Source organism: Typopeltis vanoorti, chromosome 2 (assembly GCF_054136105.1).
Source record: "Typopeltis vanoorti isolate ZY-2024b chromosome 2, IOZ_Tvanoo_1.0, whole genome shotgun sequence".
NCBI lineage: Eukaryota > Metazoa > Arthropoda > Arachnida > Uropygi > Thelyphonidae > Typopeltis > Typopeltis vanoorti.
Genome location: NC_143550.1, coordinates 119,437,817 through 119,457,386, shown reverse-complemented (window position 1 = coordinate 119,457,386; position 19,570 = coordinate 119,437,817). Strand labels below are relative to the sequence as shown.

Below are 19,570 nucleotides of genomic sequence, written 5' to 3'. Positions count from 1 at the left end.
CTGGTTTTTACTGCATTCCCCAAGTAAGCAAACAGACAAATAAGTCAAGTTTGCACCTGCATGTATTGCAAGTCTAAGTGACCCGTAAAGTAGTACAAGTCCAGGCAACTCGTGGTAAAGTTAGAATAAGCTCCGATCACTATTCTTAATATTTACCCTTAACGCAAAGCCCATCTCCTTGAGGAGATGTATGATGCTATGCATTAAAGGCAAGGGGCCACTACCCAGACCGGTTTCGACCTTCATTGAGGTCTCATCAGTGGGAGCCAGGCTAGGAAATACCAAGGTTAAGTAATACAGCTTATAAGTATTTTACCAAAACAAGTTAACAAAAGGTACTTTGACCTTATTAAATAAAAATCTCAAGATCAGAGCTTATTCCAACTTTACCAAGAGTTGCATAGACTTGTACTACTTTACGGGTCACTCAGACTTGCATTACGTGCAGATGCAAACTTGACTTATTTGTTTGTTTGCTTACTTGGGAAATGGAGTAAAAACCAGGTTTAAAATAGCTTGGTATCTTTAACATATATTATACCCAAGGTAAAAAACTTTCTACATCTATCTCTCATCCTGAGATTTTTATTTAATAAGGTCAAAGCCTTTTGGTAACTTGTTTTGGTAAAATACTTATAAGTTCTGTATTACTTAACTTTGGTATCTCCTAGCCTGGCTCCCACTGATGAGACCTCAATAAAGGTCGAAACCGGTCCGGGTAGTGGCCCCTTGCCTTCAATGCATAGCATCGTACATCTCCTCAAGGAGATGGGCTTTGCGTTAAGGGTAAATATTAAGAATGGTAATCAGAGCTTATTCCAACTTTATCATGAGTTGCCTAGACTTGTACTACTTTACGGGTTACTTAGACTTGCATTACGTGCCGGCGCAACCTTGACTTATTTGTCTGTTTGCTTACTTGGGAAATGGAGTGAAAACCAGGTTTAAAATAGCTTGGTATCTTTAATATTTACTATACCCAAGGTAAAATACTTTCTACATATATATATATAGTAATCATTCTGGGTGACTTAAATCATCCCAAAACTGACTGGGTAGCAGAGAAAATGCGCAATAAGAATGAAAGAGAAGTTATAAAGCTGTTGTGAGGCAACTTTCTCAAACAACATGTGAAAGAAGCGACTCAAAGCCAAAGAGTGAGTGTTAGAGTCGATCTCAGCATCAGAAGGGGGGTCTCAGGTAAGGATGTGATGGTTCTGGCACAGAAAGTAAGTACATGGATGTTCCAATCAGGACAGGTTACATGCTGAACTACAAAGCTGTAAAGTATAACAAACTTATGAAAATACTGTTTGGTCTCAATGGGATCAGTTATTGAATGAGAAGGATATCAGCAATGAATAGAAAACTTAGAAAAGATACTTAAATGATGCAATATCTGAATATGTCTCTAGAATTCAAAGAACAAACGTGGTGAGAGTGAAAGAAATGTGCAACCTTAAGCAAAAGAGTCATAAGAATAAGATGATGTGGAACAAATATGGTGAGATTAAGAATGAGGAGTTAAGAAATATATAAAACACAGGGCAGAAAAGTTATGAGTATTGCATGGACAGTTAAGTCAGAGTATGAAAAGAAATTGATTGTGCAGGCTAAAAGGCAACCAAAGGAATTCATTTGCATAACCTCAATAACAATTTGGCAATAGGGACAGATGGAATATAGACATGTCTGTTAAAGGAATGTCCAGTTAAACTGGCAAGGTCCTTGACATGTTTGTATAATAATATCATTACACATGGTGCAATATCATTACATAATATCATTACAGTGGTGCAAAGATCAATGTCTAGCTACCGAATGATCAGTATCTCTGGAGTGGTTGTGAAGATTTTAGAAAAGTTGGTAAGAATTTGCTATACTATGCAAGGAGCATCATAGGTTTAATAAAGGGAAGCTATGTTTTAGCAATTTGCCCATATTTTTTAACAATGTTAAGGTTAGATAAAGGAAATGGATATACTACAATAACTCTTGGGCTTTGCTAAAAATTTGATAGGCTGTTATATAAATAGGAGAATATGGAATTAAGATATAAACTATTCACCTGGATAAGTGGGTGATTCAGTGAACCAAAGTGGTACTGAAGGTGTGTGTGGAGGGAGGTGAACCCAGTTGTGCACCTCAGAGATCAGTCCTTGAATAATTGTTGTTCAATGTATGATGATTCAAAAATAGGCTGTGCAATCACGGATGTTATTGATATACAGCACTTAGAGAATAATTTGAACAGTTCAGAAGTAAAGACAAATGATAAACAGCTTGATGCAAAGTACATGTAAAATTAAGCACTTTGGTTCGACGAGATACCCAGTTGCATATTATACTGGTGGGATTATGCTTGGAGGAACTGACAAGACTAGAGATCTTGGAATTCTGGTGAACAAAAATTTGAAGGTCAAATAGCAAAAATTGCAAATGCAACTCAGAGGATAACTGGCTCACACAAGCATTGAATAAGGATAAGAAAGTTATTTTGTCTCTTTATAAGGACTTAGTATGAATGCACTTGGACTAGTGCACTGATTTGGGTTCCAAGGAGCTGCAAAAATAGTTACAAAGATGATATTAGTATTATGGAATGTATATTACAAAGATAGCTAGAGAATATGTGGACTAGACACTGGTAGGCATGACAAAAAAAAAAAAAAAAAAAAAAAAAAAAAAAAAAAAAAAAAAGGGGGGGGGGTTAATATGATAAACTTCTGATGGATGGATGCTATTATATGTCAAGTGATGACATTTTTTATTATGTAGACGGTGGGGAGAGGACAATGGGGGCATCCATAGAAGTTAAGTTTATGTGTAGTTGAACAGTCTACCTGCTGGCATTAGTGGCGTATAGCCTCCTCTCTGATAATATGTTATTAGTGGTAATTTTGGTGGACACACTATGTATGTATACATATTTATTTTTCTGTTCAAATTAAATGCAACATCTAATGATTATTATATATCACAACAAGACAAAAAACAAACATATATAAAGCACATAATTATGCATTTTTTTAAAGGTAGATTGAATGTGAGAAATACTTAAATATGACTGTGAAATATGCTGAATAAAAACTTACTTTTATGGATTCATCTTCCAATTTGTATTCTGAGTCATAAATATTCAAGTCTATAGGACCTGATGTGATTTTATGTGATCCTGAAGGCATCAGAAGAACTGTGAACTTGAACTGGGCAACAAATTCACCTGAATTAAAATAATTCCTTAATATGGAAAAATTTGTTCCAACATGATTTATTCAAGTCTTTCATTAATAATGATTAACTGAATCGCTTTAAAAATGATGGCAATTTCTGCCTTAATTTATCAAAAATATACAATTTTCTAAAAATATTTACTTTGTCTAAATGAAAACACTAAAGAAGAGCAACAACATAATGACCCAAAGTATTTCTACAAACTTGTTATCTCTCTATGCCTAATAAGATGGAGTGATAGTGGGCAGAATCTCAACATGTGATTATTTCTTTTCAAATAAATTAGTAAGAGTTTTGGTAAAAAAAATATTTACATCATCAAATTCCTGCCATGTACCCTCAAGGGGTGTACAGGATAATTCATAAATTAATCCGTTTCTAAAAAAAGTAATACACATAGAAAAGTCAAATGGACACATCATACAAAGAGTGATTCAGATTTTTTTTAAAATATATATATATATACTTTATTAAAGTTCATTAGGTGCCATGTTTGTTATCCTGTACCATTAAGCATTTACATGAGATATTCTACAATACATGATTTGCTTTGGCAATCTCTGTCCATCCATATGCAATTTTGAAAGTTTTGGTTAACAATAAACCTTCACAAATCCCTCCCCCCATCCCCAGGAAAAGTTAAGGATCGTGGGGGAGGGGGAGGAGAGAAGATTTGGATTTTAGAAATGTTCACCATTTTGCATTTATGTGATTCCCTAGTGTAACATGTGAAATTATTTCTTATAAATACATACATACATAGAATAAAAATGTAGTTTTTACAATGGTGCAAGTTCGAGTTTTGCTTAGAAGAAATTTTTATAATTGCCCACTTATTTATAATCAGTCAGTACATTGTTTACATCATAATTAAATAAATTCCTGATATGAACTCTCAAGGAGTGTACAGCAGGATATTATAAAAGTATATGCCAGTACCAATTTCCTATGGATAATTTTTCTCCAAAATTACTATTATGTGCCAGGACTCCAATATTGTCAGATCTTGGTTTCCTATAGGTCTCCTTCCTGTAATCCTGACAAATTACTTGTTTTTGTCCTCTTCCATTCTATTTAAGTGACCATACCACCCTAGATTAGCTTTGTTCACACATTCCTGAATACTAACAATATCAAGTTCCTTCCTAATATCCTCATTTTAAATATGACTCTGCCAGTCATGCCATCTGTTTGCTCTCCCATTCTTTCTCAGAACTCTTATATCTGTGGTCCACAGTCTTTTTGATCAAAGGTTTTATTTCTAACCCAGTTCTCAGATCCATAAGTTAAAGTTGGCTTGAATAGTCTAGCTGCATATGAGACTATTCAAGCCAATTTTAATTTTTGACTAATTTCTCTCTTATTCCATATAAATCCATTTAGTGATTCACTACCATGCCAGCTTTACCGATTCTGTTGTTTATTTCCATATTTAATTTGCCATCCTCATTAAAAATTGTGAATAAACAGGTACTTATTCTATTCCTGATTACATTCCTCGAGTGTTTTTTATCAGTATTCTATAACTAATTTCATTTAGTAATTGCTCAAGACATCTAGAAGCAGTTTTCATGTCATATTTAATTGTTTTACCCCTGACTTTTTTTATGTTTAATTGTTTTTACACTTCACTTCCTTCATTTTTTTCTTCTTCTGTATTCTCTTACAGCACGTAACTTCCTGAGTTCACAAGGTTCTGATTCATTTGCCCACATTTCCAGCCTAATCAAATCATTATCTAAGTACTGGATATCAGTAACACTACTGATTGACCTTCCTATCTTTGCATCACCACCAAACAAAAAAAAAATAATCAAACATCTCTTGTCAGGTCCTATATCCATTCGCCAGTACATAACCATGATCAATAACATTCATATTATCACGTTTTCACACCATATCTGAATTTACATATTCTGACAGAATTCTCACAACTAATGCAGAGTCAGGGAAACTAGATGATCTCTCACTCCAATATAACACCTTCTCCAGACTCCCGTGCCCAATCCATTCAAGCACAGGACAGCCCTCCTATACAAGCCTTTTCTACCATCCAACTCTCACTCCCCTCATCCAGAAAAGTCACATCCATTTCTTCTACACACCCTGAATTATTTGCTATCATAGCCCTCCTTATCTCCGTAGCAAACCAACAATTTTCTCTTTCTTTCTTCTTCCAACAGTCCTTTCATATTTCTGCTCACATTATGTCACTACTTAAATCATTATTTCCAACAGTGTGTTGGAAATAATGATTTACTGTGATTTCTATTTTTCTATTACATATGTCACATCGTTAATTTTATGTTCCCCTGGGAAGCTTGAAGCAGTGACTGTCAGCAATTGCAAATTTAATAATTAAATTGCCATACCATATAACTTCTTGATTCTTTATTTTAATTTATTTACCTTGTCATTATTATTATTAGCAACTTCAGAGCTTTCCTGTCTCTTCATGTTTTAATTATTTTTCTTCTCCTAAGTTTCTTTAAACGTTTCTCCACTTTTTTCAATTCTCTGATCGATTTCCTAATAATTTCTTTTAATCAGAATATACGAAATGTCAAATTTTCCTCTCTTATATTATTAACATCACTACTGCAAAGTTTCTGCTCAGCAGGGACAAAGGTTCTATATAATCAATAAGAACTTCTTTTTTTTTTCGTGTCTTCTCTCTAATGGTAGTTAGTTAATTTGTGGTTTTATGGCACAAGGAGAGCAAAGATCACGCTGCACCATGACACAGGTTACAGAGCATTAATAAACAAATAAATAGTTATAAGAATGTATAAAATGACTGTGACCTATGCAGAGCCTAGCAAAAACAGCTTCCCTCTCTCCTATTCCTACTTGACTAGACTGCCAAGCTTAATTTCAGGCTTAATCTCATGTGATTTGTTTGTCAGTGCTTCCTCCCAGGAGTACTGCCATTGGGCAATTAACTTTTGCAGTCAGTATATGATACAGTCATACAGTATGTTGATAAAGTATGAACTGATCTAGCAGTTGCATATGCGATGTCATTTACCTTAATTCCAATGTGGCTGAGAATGCAACACAATTGAACATCAAAATTAAGGGTCTTAATTTTGTACAAAAGTTGTAACACCTCACCAAGTACTGGATGTGGATTATACACCAGAGGAGACAGCCAATAAAGAACTAAGAGTTTGTATAAATTACACACTTTCGGAAGGAGTCTGCTTTTATATTCACAAGTGCAAGCTGAATGCCATGCAACTCTGCAGTATAATTATAGCAATCAGGTAGAATCTGGGTGGAGACAGCAATGTTAGGAAACACAGCAGAAGTGCCAACAGAGATCTCTGATTTTGAACCATCAGTGTGGATGAGCAAATCTGAGTGGACTGCTCTGTGTGTAATCCACTTTTAGCTGACAAAGTGAGAGGTTGCAGGATGGAGTGCAAACCTACCACAGAATCATATCACCCCCTCTTTCTCATGTTTGCTAGTGTCTGTAGTCTACACATTCTCAATCTGTCTTCATAATCAGTATTCCACAATCCTGATATCATTTTTAAAACTCTCCTTTGCACTCTCTCTCCAATATATCAGAATCACAACAGAAACCAGGAGACCAGACATGCACACAATAATCCAGATGAGGTCTTATCGAGGCCTTGTAAATACAGGGGCAAAATGACATTCTTATCTTTACATGTGAACGTTCGTTTCAGCATTGCAATTATCTTTTTAGTTGTATTTGCAATCTTTGCTACATGGACCCTGAACTTCAACATCCTATCTACTAGAACTCCAAGATTCCCTAGCCTCATCAATTTCTAGAAGAAATTGATGAGGCATAATCCACCAATATAATACAACATTGGATATCTAATCAGGCCAAAATGAATGACTTCACATTTACTGACATCCATTTACCCCATGCCCACAATTCCAGCCTGTTCAAATCATTCTACAAGTAGTGCATATCAGCAGCATTCCTGATTACCATACCTAACTTTGCATCATCAGCAAATAGCTGTAAGTTGCTTGTCAAATCCTTCCCAATATCATTAATGTACAGATTGAATAACAGTGGACCAAGGACTGATCCTTGTAGTATACCACTAGTTACCTTAAATCGTGCAGACTCACATCCCCCATATATCACTTTTTGATATCTGTCAGCCAGCCAGCTATTCTCTTACCCACACTAATATTCTATAACCCAAATTCATATTCTCCAATTTATGCAACAGTCTACCATGCTGTATTCTGTCAAAAGCCTTAGCAAAATCCAAAAGTATCATGGTGTATCCATTCCCCTCATCTAGTTCAATGGTAACTTTGTTATAGAATGTGAGCAAGTTGCTAAAATATGATCTTCCCTTAGTAAACCCATGTTGCTCATTACAAAGTAGAGGTTCACTGTCAACCCATTTCTGAATGCAAGCCCTAATCATTTTTTCCAAAATCTTCATGACCACTCCTGAGATGTAATTGGTCGATAGTTGGATACCTCAGTCTTTTCACCACCCTTGTGCAATGGAATACCGTATATTTTCCCCATTCCTGTGGAATCTTCCCTGTTCTAAGACTCATATTAAACAGCCTGGCCAGTTCAGCTGAACACTCTTTTAGAACACGTGCTGATATCCTACCAGTCCCTATTGCTGAATTCTTCTTCAATTTGTGCAACAGCTCTAATACATCGTCCTCATAAACCTGTGCTTCTTCATCTGAAGAGTTCACAGTGAGCTCAATGTTGTGTACACCAGGTTGATGACTTTCAACAAAATGGGCACTCATTAACTGAACAACCTCTTCTGCATCTGTTACCCTCATGCCATCTGCATTTAGAAGTTATTCTTTCGTACTCATTCTTTCTTTTACTTGCAGCATAATCAATAGAATTCTTGAGTTGTCTTTAGCATGCAAAGTCAGTTTCTTTTCATACTCAAACTTTGCTTTTTGTACAACAGTTGTGACTACACTAGCTTGCTGCTTGTAATTTTCATAATGGACATCATCCTTTTGCACACAGCATCCCTTCCACGTCATCCTTTTCTTACGAATTTTTGACTAACATCTCATGTAACATGCTTTTGCCTGAGCAGATTTATATGAAGATGAGTTTGTTGTGGTAGTGTATTTATGAAATAAGCCATGCTGTATCTTTTTTTTTGGCTGCTTGGCAATCTGGATTCCATCAAAGCTTTGGATAGAGTGGAAATTAGGATGATGTTTTTGAAAATGCTGCAGTTGCAACATGGGCAAAACAATCTGTTACATACTTCACTGATAGGTTTTGGCTGACTGTTTCAGTAGTAAATTTTGCAAGATGGGAAAGAGTATTCCAAGTCAGTCTGGTCCATTTTCCACATGGGCATCCATGGTGTAGGACACAGTTCCTGTGAAGATATCGTCTTATATCTTGTTATATATAGTGTTAAAACTTCCATCTGCCAACCCAGAACACCATACTACAGATTTACAACTTTTGGCAGATGCAATTCACATCAAAATACAGTTGAACTTTGTTATATTGAAACAAGTACGGAAATAACAAGATCATAGCTGTAACGAGCAACGTCATAACTATTTTAATTTATGCATAGTCCCATACGATTCCTCACTTTTATAATGAGCTACTGCATTTACTGTTTTGGGAAATATGCAAACGTGCTTAATTGCTCGGGTAATTCTTGGGATAGACAAAAACGATCACCCATTTTAATTCTTCCATGTCATTTACACGCTTTGATATGCAGAGCTCTGCAGAGAAAGATGCCAAAAAAAAACGAAACAGTAATTTTCGTTTTATTAATCTTAGATTCTAGAGTGAATTTTATGTTAGGGTGCAAGCAGTTCAGATAATCTTTGGACAATATTTTTGTGGAATGGGAACACTCTCCAGAGGAAACTGTCATTCAAATTTAAAAGCAAGCTACATTACTCACAGAAAGAAAGGCTAACACTTTTACAAACCTGAGAATTTGATACTTGAGAAAGAAGGGGAAGGAATAATGTAAATAAAAAACAATCCAAAAAAGAAGAATGCAACAAACTTGCATACCTTCTTTTTCATAGAGAACTGTAAATGGTTCAACTAACTTGTGGTTCATACATTCGACAACACCCATCTTTGCCTTCTTTTCATCATCAAATGCCCTGAAAAAAATAAAAATAAAATAAAAAAATATGAGAAAGATAAAGAAATAAGATAAATAATCAGTTCAAATGCTGCACATATATTAAACCACAATGAAACTTGTTTCAGATTTAATATTGTTACTTGGTGGAAGTGAATAGGTAAATTAAAGTTGACATCGTGTATTGTCATGCAATTAAGAAACTGATATCTGTTGCATCACTATTTTTTGCCATCATTTATTATTTTCACTGAGTGAAGCCCATGTCCAGCTTATTACAGACAGAAATGGAAGTTCAAGGAAAGCAAAGAAGCTAGAGATCACAAAACCAAAATCAGCACCTGAACAAAAAATAATGATTTTACTATAAATTTAAGGTGCATTTAGAAGGTATAAAAGATAGATAACTTGGATACATCAGTGATTGTTCAATTGTTAATAGAATCAACTGAACTATCATGTCAGAGATGTGGCATGAGTAATGGTATTAAATATAAATTATAAAAGCTGCTCACAAACCTGAACGTAAAGTAATATCTAATGCACATACATAAGAAACATTCACTACTAAATGGAATCTACCAATAACACGAATGATAGGGCAAGTATCTATTGGCAACACGAGGTGCTACTCAAAAGTTTGGAGAATGTGAATAGTGTGTACAAACTGATTGTAATATGGCTTTTCACTGCTGTAAAGGGGTGAGCAGTACCCTTTGTAAATCAGTATGCCAAAAGCCGGCAAGATGAGAGGCTGTATTCTTGGGTAACGTGTGTTTTTGTAATGTTTTTTCGTGTTTTAATGGTTCAGTGATTTCCTTCTCCAACTGAAGTAGCATTAAGACACGATGTGAAAAAAAGAATCTGAATTAAATTTTGCTTCAACCTCAAAAAAACTGCTGTAGAAACCCACTAAATGCTTAAGAAAGAGTTTGATGAATATACTATTAACCAAAGCAAAACTTTTATGTCATACAAACACTTTAAGGATGGATGAATGTCACAAACACAATTCCAGAAAACATCACAAAAGTATACAAGGTGATGCTTGCATATTGTAGGCAAACTATCCGTGAGATCATAGGACTATCGTATGGGACTGCTCAACGCATTTTTTGAATGTTTAAACAAAACACACTGCTGCCCACTATTCACGCATTCCACAGTTCATGGCTTCCAAAAACACGACAGTCATTTCCCATCTCCATAACCTCAACCCCCTACAACTTTTCCCTGTTCCCCAAGATGAAATTCCAGCAGAAAGGGGGTCATTTTTCACATGACTGAGAAGATCTGGCCAGAATCGCAGGAGTCAACCAAACAGTCATACTTGAGGACTTCCATGGATGCAGGGAATCATGGAAAAAAGTGAGATCACTGTATATGTGCACAAGGGAACTACTTTGAAGGAGAGATGGCAAAAACTATGTAAGGGTAATTTTTTATGGTCCTTAAAAAAAATTACCCTTACATAGTTTGTTGTCTATTTACAAGATGCTACAGTATCTGCACCATGAACACTAGGAATTAGACAACAATATCTGCATGCATGCCTATGTGATAATGACTGGCATTTCAAATAAATTATACCAAGCGGAGGGGCCATGTGCAACAGCATCTCAGGTAAACAGAGAACAGTTTAATGAAGAGAAAACTTCAAGTCAACAGGAAAAAGGCTGAAAAGCTGATTGATGTGAGAGACATAAGGATTTTGAAGTCCAACCCAACCAATTTGCTACAAATTGGGTCAGACTGTACAGTATAACTACAGAATGCAATAGAAGTTCCAGATTCTCAGAGGGATTATAATGGCACTTGGTCTCAGAACACCAGGTCTGTCCAACAAAAATAATCCAGTTACAGCTAAACAAAAGGAATAGCAAGAAACAGACAAATGGAGAAAAGACAAACAGAGTGATGAATCCCATTTCATGAGGATGGAAGGACAAGGTTGTGGCAATAATAACACAAAGACATCAGGCTATATCACAATAACAAAGTAGTGGTGGAATGATGTATTGGGAAGGGGTTTCCTATTGTTCCTTTAAGCCCACTGTTATTAGTGGAACAATGCCTAAATGGTGCAGTATAAAAGAACAGCACTGCCAACGAATACATCCATTCATGTTGAACTTTTACCCCGTGTGACGGGAATTTTAAACAAGATAACACAACACAGTGCATGTGTGCAAGAACATGACCTCAATTATTCACAACCCAAGATCTGAAACTGAAATCTGGTAGAAAGACATTTATGACAGAATACTGAGCAGCGTAAGCAAATCTGACTGAATTGCAGGAATACATCCCTTGTTAGGTAAAAAACGTGTGGAGTGTTTCTGGTACATTATGGAGTCAATGCCTTGACACAGTGTGGCTCATGTTAGTCAGCATATATCAGCATTGCTAGTAAACTGCCAGCTATGCAGTTAAAAAGCAGATCTTTCCATCCTTTGCAAGTAAATCATACTCTTATATAAGGCAGTATGGTTTAATGAAAAGCCTTTATGGTCAATTCTCATGATAGCAAACTTGTAGGGACCATAGGAATAGTTTGTTATAATGAATATTATTATTTCTTTTATTATATATATCTGATCCTCATATGAAAGGCCACAAGCTCATTAGTGTGGGCAAAAGGAATAGAAAAAAGGAGGAATCTGTTCACATTCCGTTTGAACATGTGAATGTTGTAATCTTTGGGGAAGGATAAGTGGGGGAAGCTGTTCCAAAGAACAGAAGTCGATGGAATGAAAATGGAGGCAGTGTATACTACACTGAATCTTTTAGCACATCATTGTACCTACAGACATTTGGTCCAGACTTTTTAATAGTTTGTTATAATGAGAGTCAAGTGTATAAAGATATGTTTGAGTCCTAAATGGAATTAAAAACCAGATCTTTCCAAATGAAGGACAAATATTGCAGTCGGTGTGAATGGGCCACAAAGGCACTCCGAATGCAAGGAACATCTAAAAGGACTTTTCATTTGAAGGCGAGTTCGATTCCTGCCCCGTTGGTTGGGTGGTTAGTGTACACGATGTCCAACCAACAGGTCGTGGGTTTGGATACCACCATGTGCATGGATGTTTGCTTTAGGTGTTAGATAAATTTCACTGCTCAGTGTGAGACCACCATCCTACTTATTGGAGGTCTGAAGTGGCTTGAAAAGGTTCCATGTTGTCTCTAGAGCATGATATAACTGATTTACTCGGCTGAGAGACATATTTTTTAAAAATAGATTAAATGACTAGGCCAAGAGATAAAAATACAAACACTATTTTAATTAAGTAGACGGCACAACTAGTTTCGTCTAGATGTGTAGTCACATATGGCAAAACTAGAGCAAGTGCTCCGTTGAACCACGTCCTGAATTCTGCTGACACTAACAAGGAAAACTATAACTCATCCAGTCTTATGGGACAAATCAGAGAATATCTTTCAATGCTGTGATGAACTGGAAAGAAGAATTGTAAAATCTAAAGAAATTGTCCTCAATCCAGTACATCTCAACACTAACCTCAGCTATAATCTCTCAGACTGTCATTGCACTGCTATCCAACTTTGGCACTCACAAGATCTTGAACGCATGCGCACGCCTAACAGTGAAGAGATACATAGAACAGCTTCAAATGTCAATATGTTAATGCTTTAATGTATAGATATTTTGTCTTTTGCAATGTTTGTTGGTAGTTCCCTCTTGTCATGCACCATAAGAATTCTTCTACAAAGACAAAACTAGTTGTGCCGTCTACTTAATTAAAATCTCAGCTTGGTGTGTGTGTATTGATAAAACTGGAAAAAAAAAACCTCAGCTCACTCATGGTACAAATGTACCAGAGGTTTAGTAATAACCTTTTTTATTGGGTAGGAACTAAATAAAAGTCAAAAGCCTTTCCCTTCCCATAAGTACAGGTTTATATTCTGCAAAAGAAACAAAACAATTACAGAACATATATGTTAACAGAAACAATGCATGTAGTTTGTGGCCTTACTTATCTCAACTATCTATTACAAAACACAAAGCATATCACAACCGCTTCTCAGTGAACTTGCCATCTTCCTTTCCTGTTTGTGCTAAAACTTGAAGCAGCTGCAGGGGAATTATCAAACACTGAAATGGCCAAAAGCAGGAGACTTGCATAATGTCTAACTTTGATTCTGTTTCTTTTGCAGAGTAATACGTTCTAGTACTGCAGCAAAACTAGTGAATATAACTTTTTGTCTTAAATCTGGTTTCACCTATTTTGCACTTGGACAGTTTTATTGCATTATAATGCACAAAATAAGGTCAACTTCCCAGTTTTTTATTTTTACTACACAGCATATGCTGCATGAACAGTGTACGAGGGTGGTTCCATAAATTTCCGGCCTGACTAACTTTTAGAGGTAACAGAAAGAAAACAACTGTGTCAATTTTCAACATACAGTATATTATCGCGTATAATGCGAAAAATTCATGGTAAAAAATACTACTTAAAGTTAGGGGTTCGCATTATATACGGATACTAAAAAATATAACATCTTAATAGACTTGCACACACAATATATACTACCTAATGCCTATGCAACCAAATCTACTTGACCCACTCGCATTCGGCGACCGAGCGCGCATCGTATCTGCGCATAAAGCTACTTACATTACTGGCTTTATGCGTAGATACGATGCGCACTCCGTCACCGAATGATAGAGCACAGTTAGGTATATCGGTTTAACCACAGTTCATTTTAAATATTATTTGTTAAACAAACCTAGCCTGAAAATGAGCCAACAGAAACGTAAACGTTCATCTTTTGAAGCAGGATTTAAATTGTGTGTCATGCAGTTTGCAGAAGAACATAATAACAGTGTTGCTATGAGAGAATTTGGTGTAGCAGAGAGTAATATTAGACTTTGGCGTAAGCAAAAAGACAGTCTTGAAAAAAATCCCTAAAACGAAACATGCCCGTCGTGGAGATGTAGCATCCTTTCCAGAACTCGAAGAGAGTCAAATGAATGAATTTTGACGCAACGACAAGATGGCATTATAGTAACAAGAAATGCAATTCGTTTTTGGACTCTACAACTCAAGAATGGTAAATTTAAGGACACACCAGGTATTCATCTTTTCTTGCTTCGCCTTGGTGGGCAACAACATTACGACACCAAACAAAAATTGCGCAGAAGTTACCAAAGCAGCTTGAAGAAAATGTGCAGTCCTTCCATAAATTTATCATAAAATTACGAAAGTGTCATGGATATGAACTTTCCCAAATTGGCAATATGGATGAGATGCTCATGTACTTTGATATGCCTGGGAATCGAACAGTAAACTCAGTTGGTGAAAAGGGTGTCTTCATAAAAACAATGGGACATGAAAAAACGCATTTTACCATTGTTCTAGCATGCATGCCAAACGGAACCAAATTAAAGCCAACAGTGATATTTAAAAGGAAGAAAATTCCGAAGCATATGAAATTTCCACCAGGTGTAATTGTTCGCGCCAATCAGAAAGGTTGGATGGATGAAGAAGGTGTACAATTGTGGCTGGATCAAGTATAGAACATACATCCAGGTAGCTTGTTACATCAACAAAGCATGCTGGTCTGGGATATGTTCCGGGCGCATTTAACAAAGGCAAGCAAAGAGAAAGCACGTGAGCTACGTACAGACCTAGCAGTCATACCGGGTGGTCTAACTTCCATTTTGCAGCCGCTTGATGTCAGCTTGAATAAGCCATTTAAAGATCACTTACCTGAAAAATGGAGAGAATGGATGTCATCTGGTTTGGTGAAGATGACAAAGGGTGGGATGAGATCACCCTAGTCACCAGCTGGGTTAAAGAAGCATGGGATTCGATACCATCTGAAATGATTCAACGCTCATTTCTTAAATGTGGAATAAGTAACTCAATGGATGGATGCGAAGATCACGTCATATACAAAAGCGAGGATGATGCACAACAAAATGGAGAGCATGAAGATGATGATGACAACTGCTACACTGATGATGCAATCCCTACAGATGAATTTATAAATGAAATGTTTGATGACTCAAAAGATGAAGAAGAATTTAAAGGATTTTGACATTTTGTTTTAAAATAAATATTTCTTTCGTTAATTCGTATTGTATTATTTATAATGTTATGGAACAAGATTAACAGATTGCATTATACGTAATAATATACGGTAATCTCTCTTTACTTCAACACACTTTTCACATCTGTGAATTAACATTTCTATGCCTTCTGCAAAAATGGCCTAAAACTGTATCTTTCACCTAATTGTCATGTTCAAATTTTCTTCTTCGAAGGTCTTTCTTCAGTTCTGAGAAGAGGCAGTAGTCACTGGGTGCTAGATCTAGACTGTAGGGTGGGTGTTTGATCTCCTGGAAGCCACAGTCCTTCACTGCAGCCTTTGTAACAATAGTTGTATGGACTGGAACATTGTCGTAAAGCAAGCAAACCATGACTCAGCATCATTCCTCATCTCTTCTCCTTTATGGCATTGTGCAGGAGTGAAGCATAATATTCTGTATTCACGGTAGTATTTCTTTCCTTGAAGTCAATCAAGAGAATTCCCTCGAAATTCCAAAAGATTGTTGCCACGATCTTCTTGGTGGACCGAGTGACCCTGGCTTTTCTCGCTTCGTCTTATTTGAGCCACTCCATGGATTCCCTTTTGGAGAGGATCATAATAAAGGACCACGGTTTCATCCCTGGTGAGAATGGATTCCAGCACTTCTCTCTGATTCCCTTGGCAAAGTTCTAAAAACTTGCAGGAACAGTTCACACGATGCTCCTTCTGAATTGAACAGAGAAGTCAGGGCACCCACCTTGCACTAACCTTCATCATGTGAAGCTTCTCTTGAATGGTGCGAAAGACAGTTGTTATAGAAAGCCCCAACCATGCTGAGATTTCTTTGAGCAGTTCCTCGTCAAATAAGAAGTATTTTCCTGTCATCACTTCCACAGGCCGACGATGATGAGGATCATCTTTGATGCTCTCTCTTCCTAGCCAAAACTGTTTAGCACATTCCTACATGGTGGAATATGAAGGAGAAGCGTCCCCATAAACACCATCCAATCGCTGTTTGATAGCACGTGGAGAAAGCTCTTCTTTGGTGAAAAACTTTATCACAGCATAGTACTCAATTTTTAACATTGCAGCCACTTAGCATGCCATATGTTAGTCAAACGAGTGCTTCCAACTGAGTTTATTTCATATGGGGAGGTTCCCTCCATACGAAACACTCCTCGGCCCTTAGGATAGGTTGAGACCTTCTAATGAGGGATTAAGCATGTATTTTATGACTGTAGATCCATGTATGTTCACTAAGCCGGTTTGCCTGTTATGAGGGACAAAAAACCCCCGAGTTTCCAGGTGAAAAAATCCCACCTCCCTCCATATGAGACTAGCTAACTCACCTTTAGGAGAAAGAGACCAGACCAAAAGGTTTCGTCTATACCCACTGAGCTACAGAGGCTACTCCAACTGAATGAAGCAAATAGAAACTGGTATGCTAAGCTCCCAGTAGATGATGCTATCTATCTCGCATGGTGTTTTAAAATTGGTGCAAATTTTGTCAGGCTGGAAACTTTTGGAACCTACTCGTATCCACAAGATACATTGTGCAGTATGATATGTAGGTCGAATAGAATGTTCTGGAAAGAGAGATCTGCATATCAGAATAGAAAACACAAATCTGGTTTGGTATATTAAATAACCAATGAAGGCCATCCTACACTTTGGCAAAAAAACAGAAATGCCACACACCGACCATAACTGTTCTGTCAGGAAATTCAAAGAACTTCACACATACCAACTTAGTGCAACAACAAAAACTCATGTGCAGAGAACTGGGTTCTCTGCACATCTCTTGACTTGCATCACATACATGTGATGCAAGTCAAGAACATGACAATTCCAACTAGTACTTAGGTAATTGCATCCTTATAAATTGTGATACAATTGAGTTTTTTTAGCTTTTTTTTTGTAATAATCATAATAATAAAGGTCCCTAAAGATTTGTACCTAATGGCACATGACACTAGTTTTAAATAGCAAAAATTAACAGTTAATTAGTATTTTTCAATCAAAGATATTAATCTCAGCTCTTTACTTCACGAAGATGTTACACTTTAAAAAAAAAGCAAACACAAATCTGCACAATTCTCTGACTAAACTGAAGAACTGCTGTAATAAATTTGCTATGAAATTTTCATTGTCTTTATAAGCAGAAACTGAAAACAACAACTGTATCCTGATGAATGGAGAGCATACAGAAAAAGTAAAACATTTCAGTTATTTAGGCACAATTTTTAGTTAAGATGGCAAATTAAATATGGAAACAAATAGAATTAGCAAAGCTAGAATGGCAGGAATTCAACTTCTATATGGAATAAGAGAAAAATTAGTCAAGACACTTAAATTACAAGTTAACTATATACAAGGCTGTTCAAGCCAATTTTAATTTATGGAACTCAGAGATGGGATAGAAATAATACACTTGATCAAAAACAACAGATATGAGAGTTGAAGTTGTAAGAAAGATTAGGGGAGTGAACAGATGGCATCAACATATTAAAAACAAGGATATTAGAAAGAAACCTGACGTTCAGGAATGTTTAAAATCACGAAGTATACTCTACAGTGTAAAAAAACAAGGGATGATTTTACATCAAATCTGGTCTTCCTTAATCCATCATGACACATTTGCATCTATCAGCAGCCTCCAGCATAACAGTGAATGAATGCCTTCCATTGTTTAAACCTTTTCAAATATTCTTCAATAGACGTGTTAACTGTTATTACTTTGCTTGTAGTTTTTTAATTTATCATCAGGAAATAGCACGATTAAAAAACGTGTGCTAACCAGAAAATAATAATTCCAACAGTTAGTTAGTCAATAAACATCAGTTTTTGCATCACCCTTGTGCAATGAGTTAATCATACACTCTTTCCACTACCGTAGGATCAGTTCCTTCTGCCAAATTCACATTCTATTCATACAACAGCTCTAATACCTCCTTCACATACATCTCAGTTAATTCCAATCAAACATGTGTAACACTGAGCTCTATAGAGGTCAGTATTATATAGAGCTCATATGGTGCATATGTTAGGTTTTATCAAAAAATATTAAAACTAAGTTCACATCAAAGCAAACTTTTTTTTTCTTTTTTAATGCTTGTGCAAAATTAAGCTGGCACTTATTTTCTGTAACTTTTGTTGCTTGTTTTCTTTAAGAAATACTGTGTGATGCGACTACAGATGAGAGACCCCTCGACACTTCTATGCATGTCAGAAGAAAGCAAATTCATTCCGATAATAGGGTAATCAATGCATTTTGTGGGATGAGTGTTTATTATTATACATTGGAAAATTAGCTTTCCTTTTTATGAAAATTTTAGATTTTTAAAGTGGTAACTATTTTGCTTGTACATACAACAGTTGAAAACTTTTACGTATAAAGCACGTGATTTTGCATGTTGGTAACAAATTTAGTACATTGCCTTATTCCTTTCTCCCCTTCCCCCCCCCCTTCAACATGAATTGACTCTTCTTGGCACATTGCCAGTTGAGGGTCTTGGATATGTGGGCAGACAGCAGCTCTTTTTCCATGTAATTTTTCAAGTAGCCTGCAGCAGTCAATTTTTAAATGTGTTCAATTTACATTAGAAGTTTGTATAAACAAAACAGCAAAAATAAAAATAACTGTTGAGAAATATGAATGCCAATATAAAAATGGTCTCTTAATATTAAAAAAAAAAAAAAAAAAGAAGAAAAAATTATATTTAAAATAAAAGAATTTCACCAATAAAATGTGGAATGAGAAAGTAAGTGACATAAAATAACTGAATATTAAAAGAAATACAATGATTAAAGAAATATTGACCTTGGGTGAAGGAAAGGAAACAGGAGAGGGGATAAAGTAGCTTTTTTTGGGGGGGGGGGGGGGGGCAGCAGGTTTATTGTTAACTAAAATGTAAAGGAGAAAGAATCGCATGCCTTTTATTATTCATTTTTTTACTACTCTTTCTAATTAAAAGCAGCACAAATTAAAACCAACTAAAAACAAAAACTTGGAAAGGCTGCTGACAAAACTGCAGTAGACATACATTATAGTGAACATCACAGTCGATATTAATGATGACGGAAATTATTTCCGTGCTAATTTTCTAAGCGTGTTAAATAATTACTTGATTACATTCTTATTTAAAGCTAATTTTAAAACATCA

The 19,570-nt window shown here is 36.0% G+C and overlaps 1 protein-coding gene across 1 annotated transcript in view; it reads right to left on the bottom strand.

Annotated features, from left to right (window-relative positions):
• LOC150109377 (proliferation-associated protein 2G4) overlaps window positions 1–19,570 on the bottom strand; it is a 179,035-nt gene that overhangs the window by 13,554 nt on the left and 145,911 nt on the right. Inside the window, exons 11-12 of the mRNA XM_090407788.1 lie at window positions 9,275–9,369; window positions 3,096–3,223 (exon numbers count right to left, since the gene is read on the bottom strand). Of these exons, the coding sequence (XP_090263914.1) occupies window positions 3,096–3,223; window positions 9,275–9,369 (223 nt within the window). The remainder of the gene's footprint in view (window positions 1–3,095; window positions 3,224–9,274; window positions 9,370–19,570) is intronic.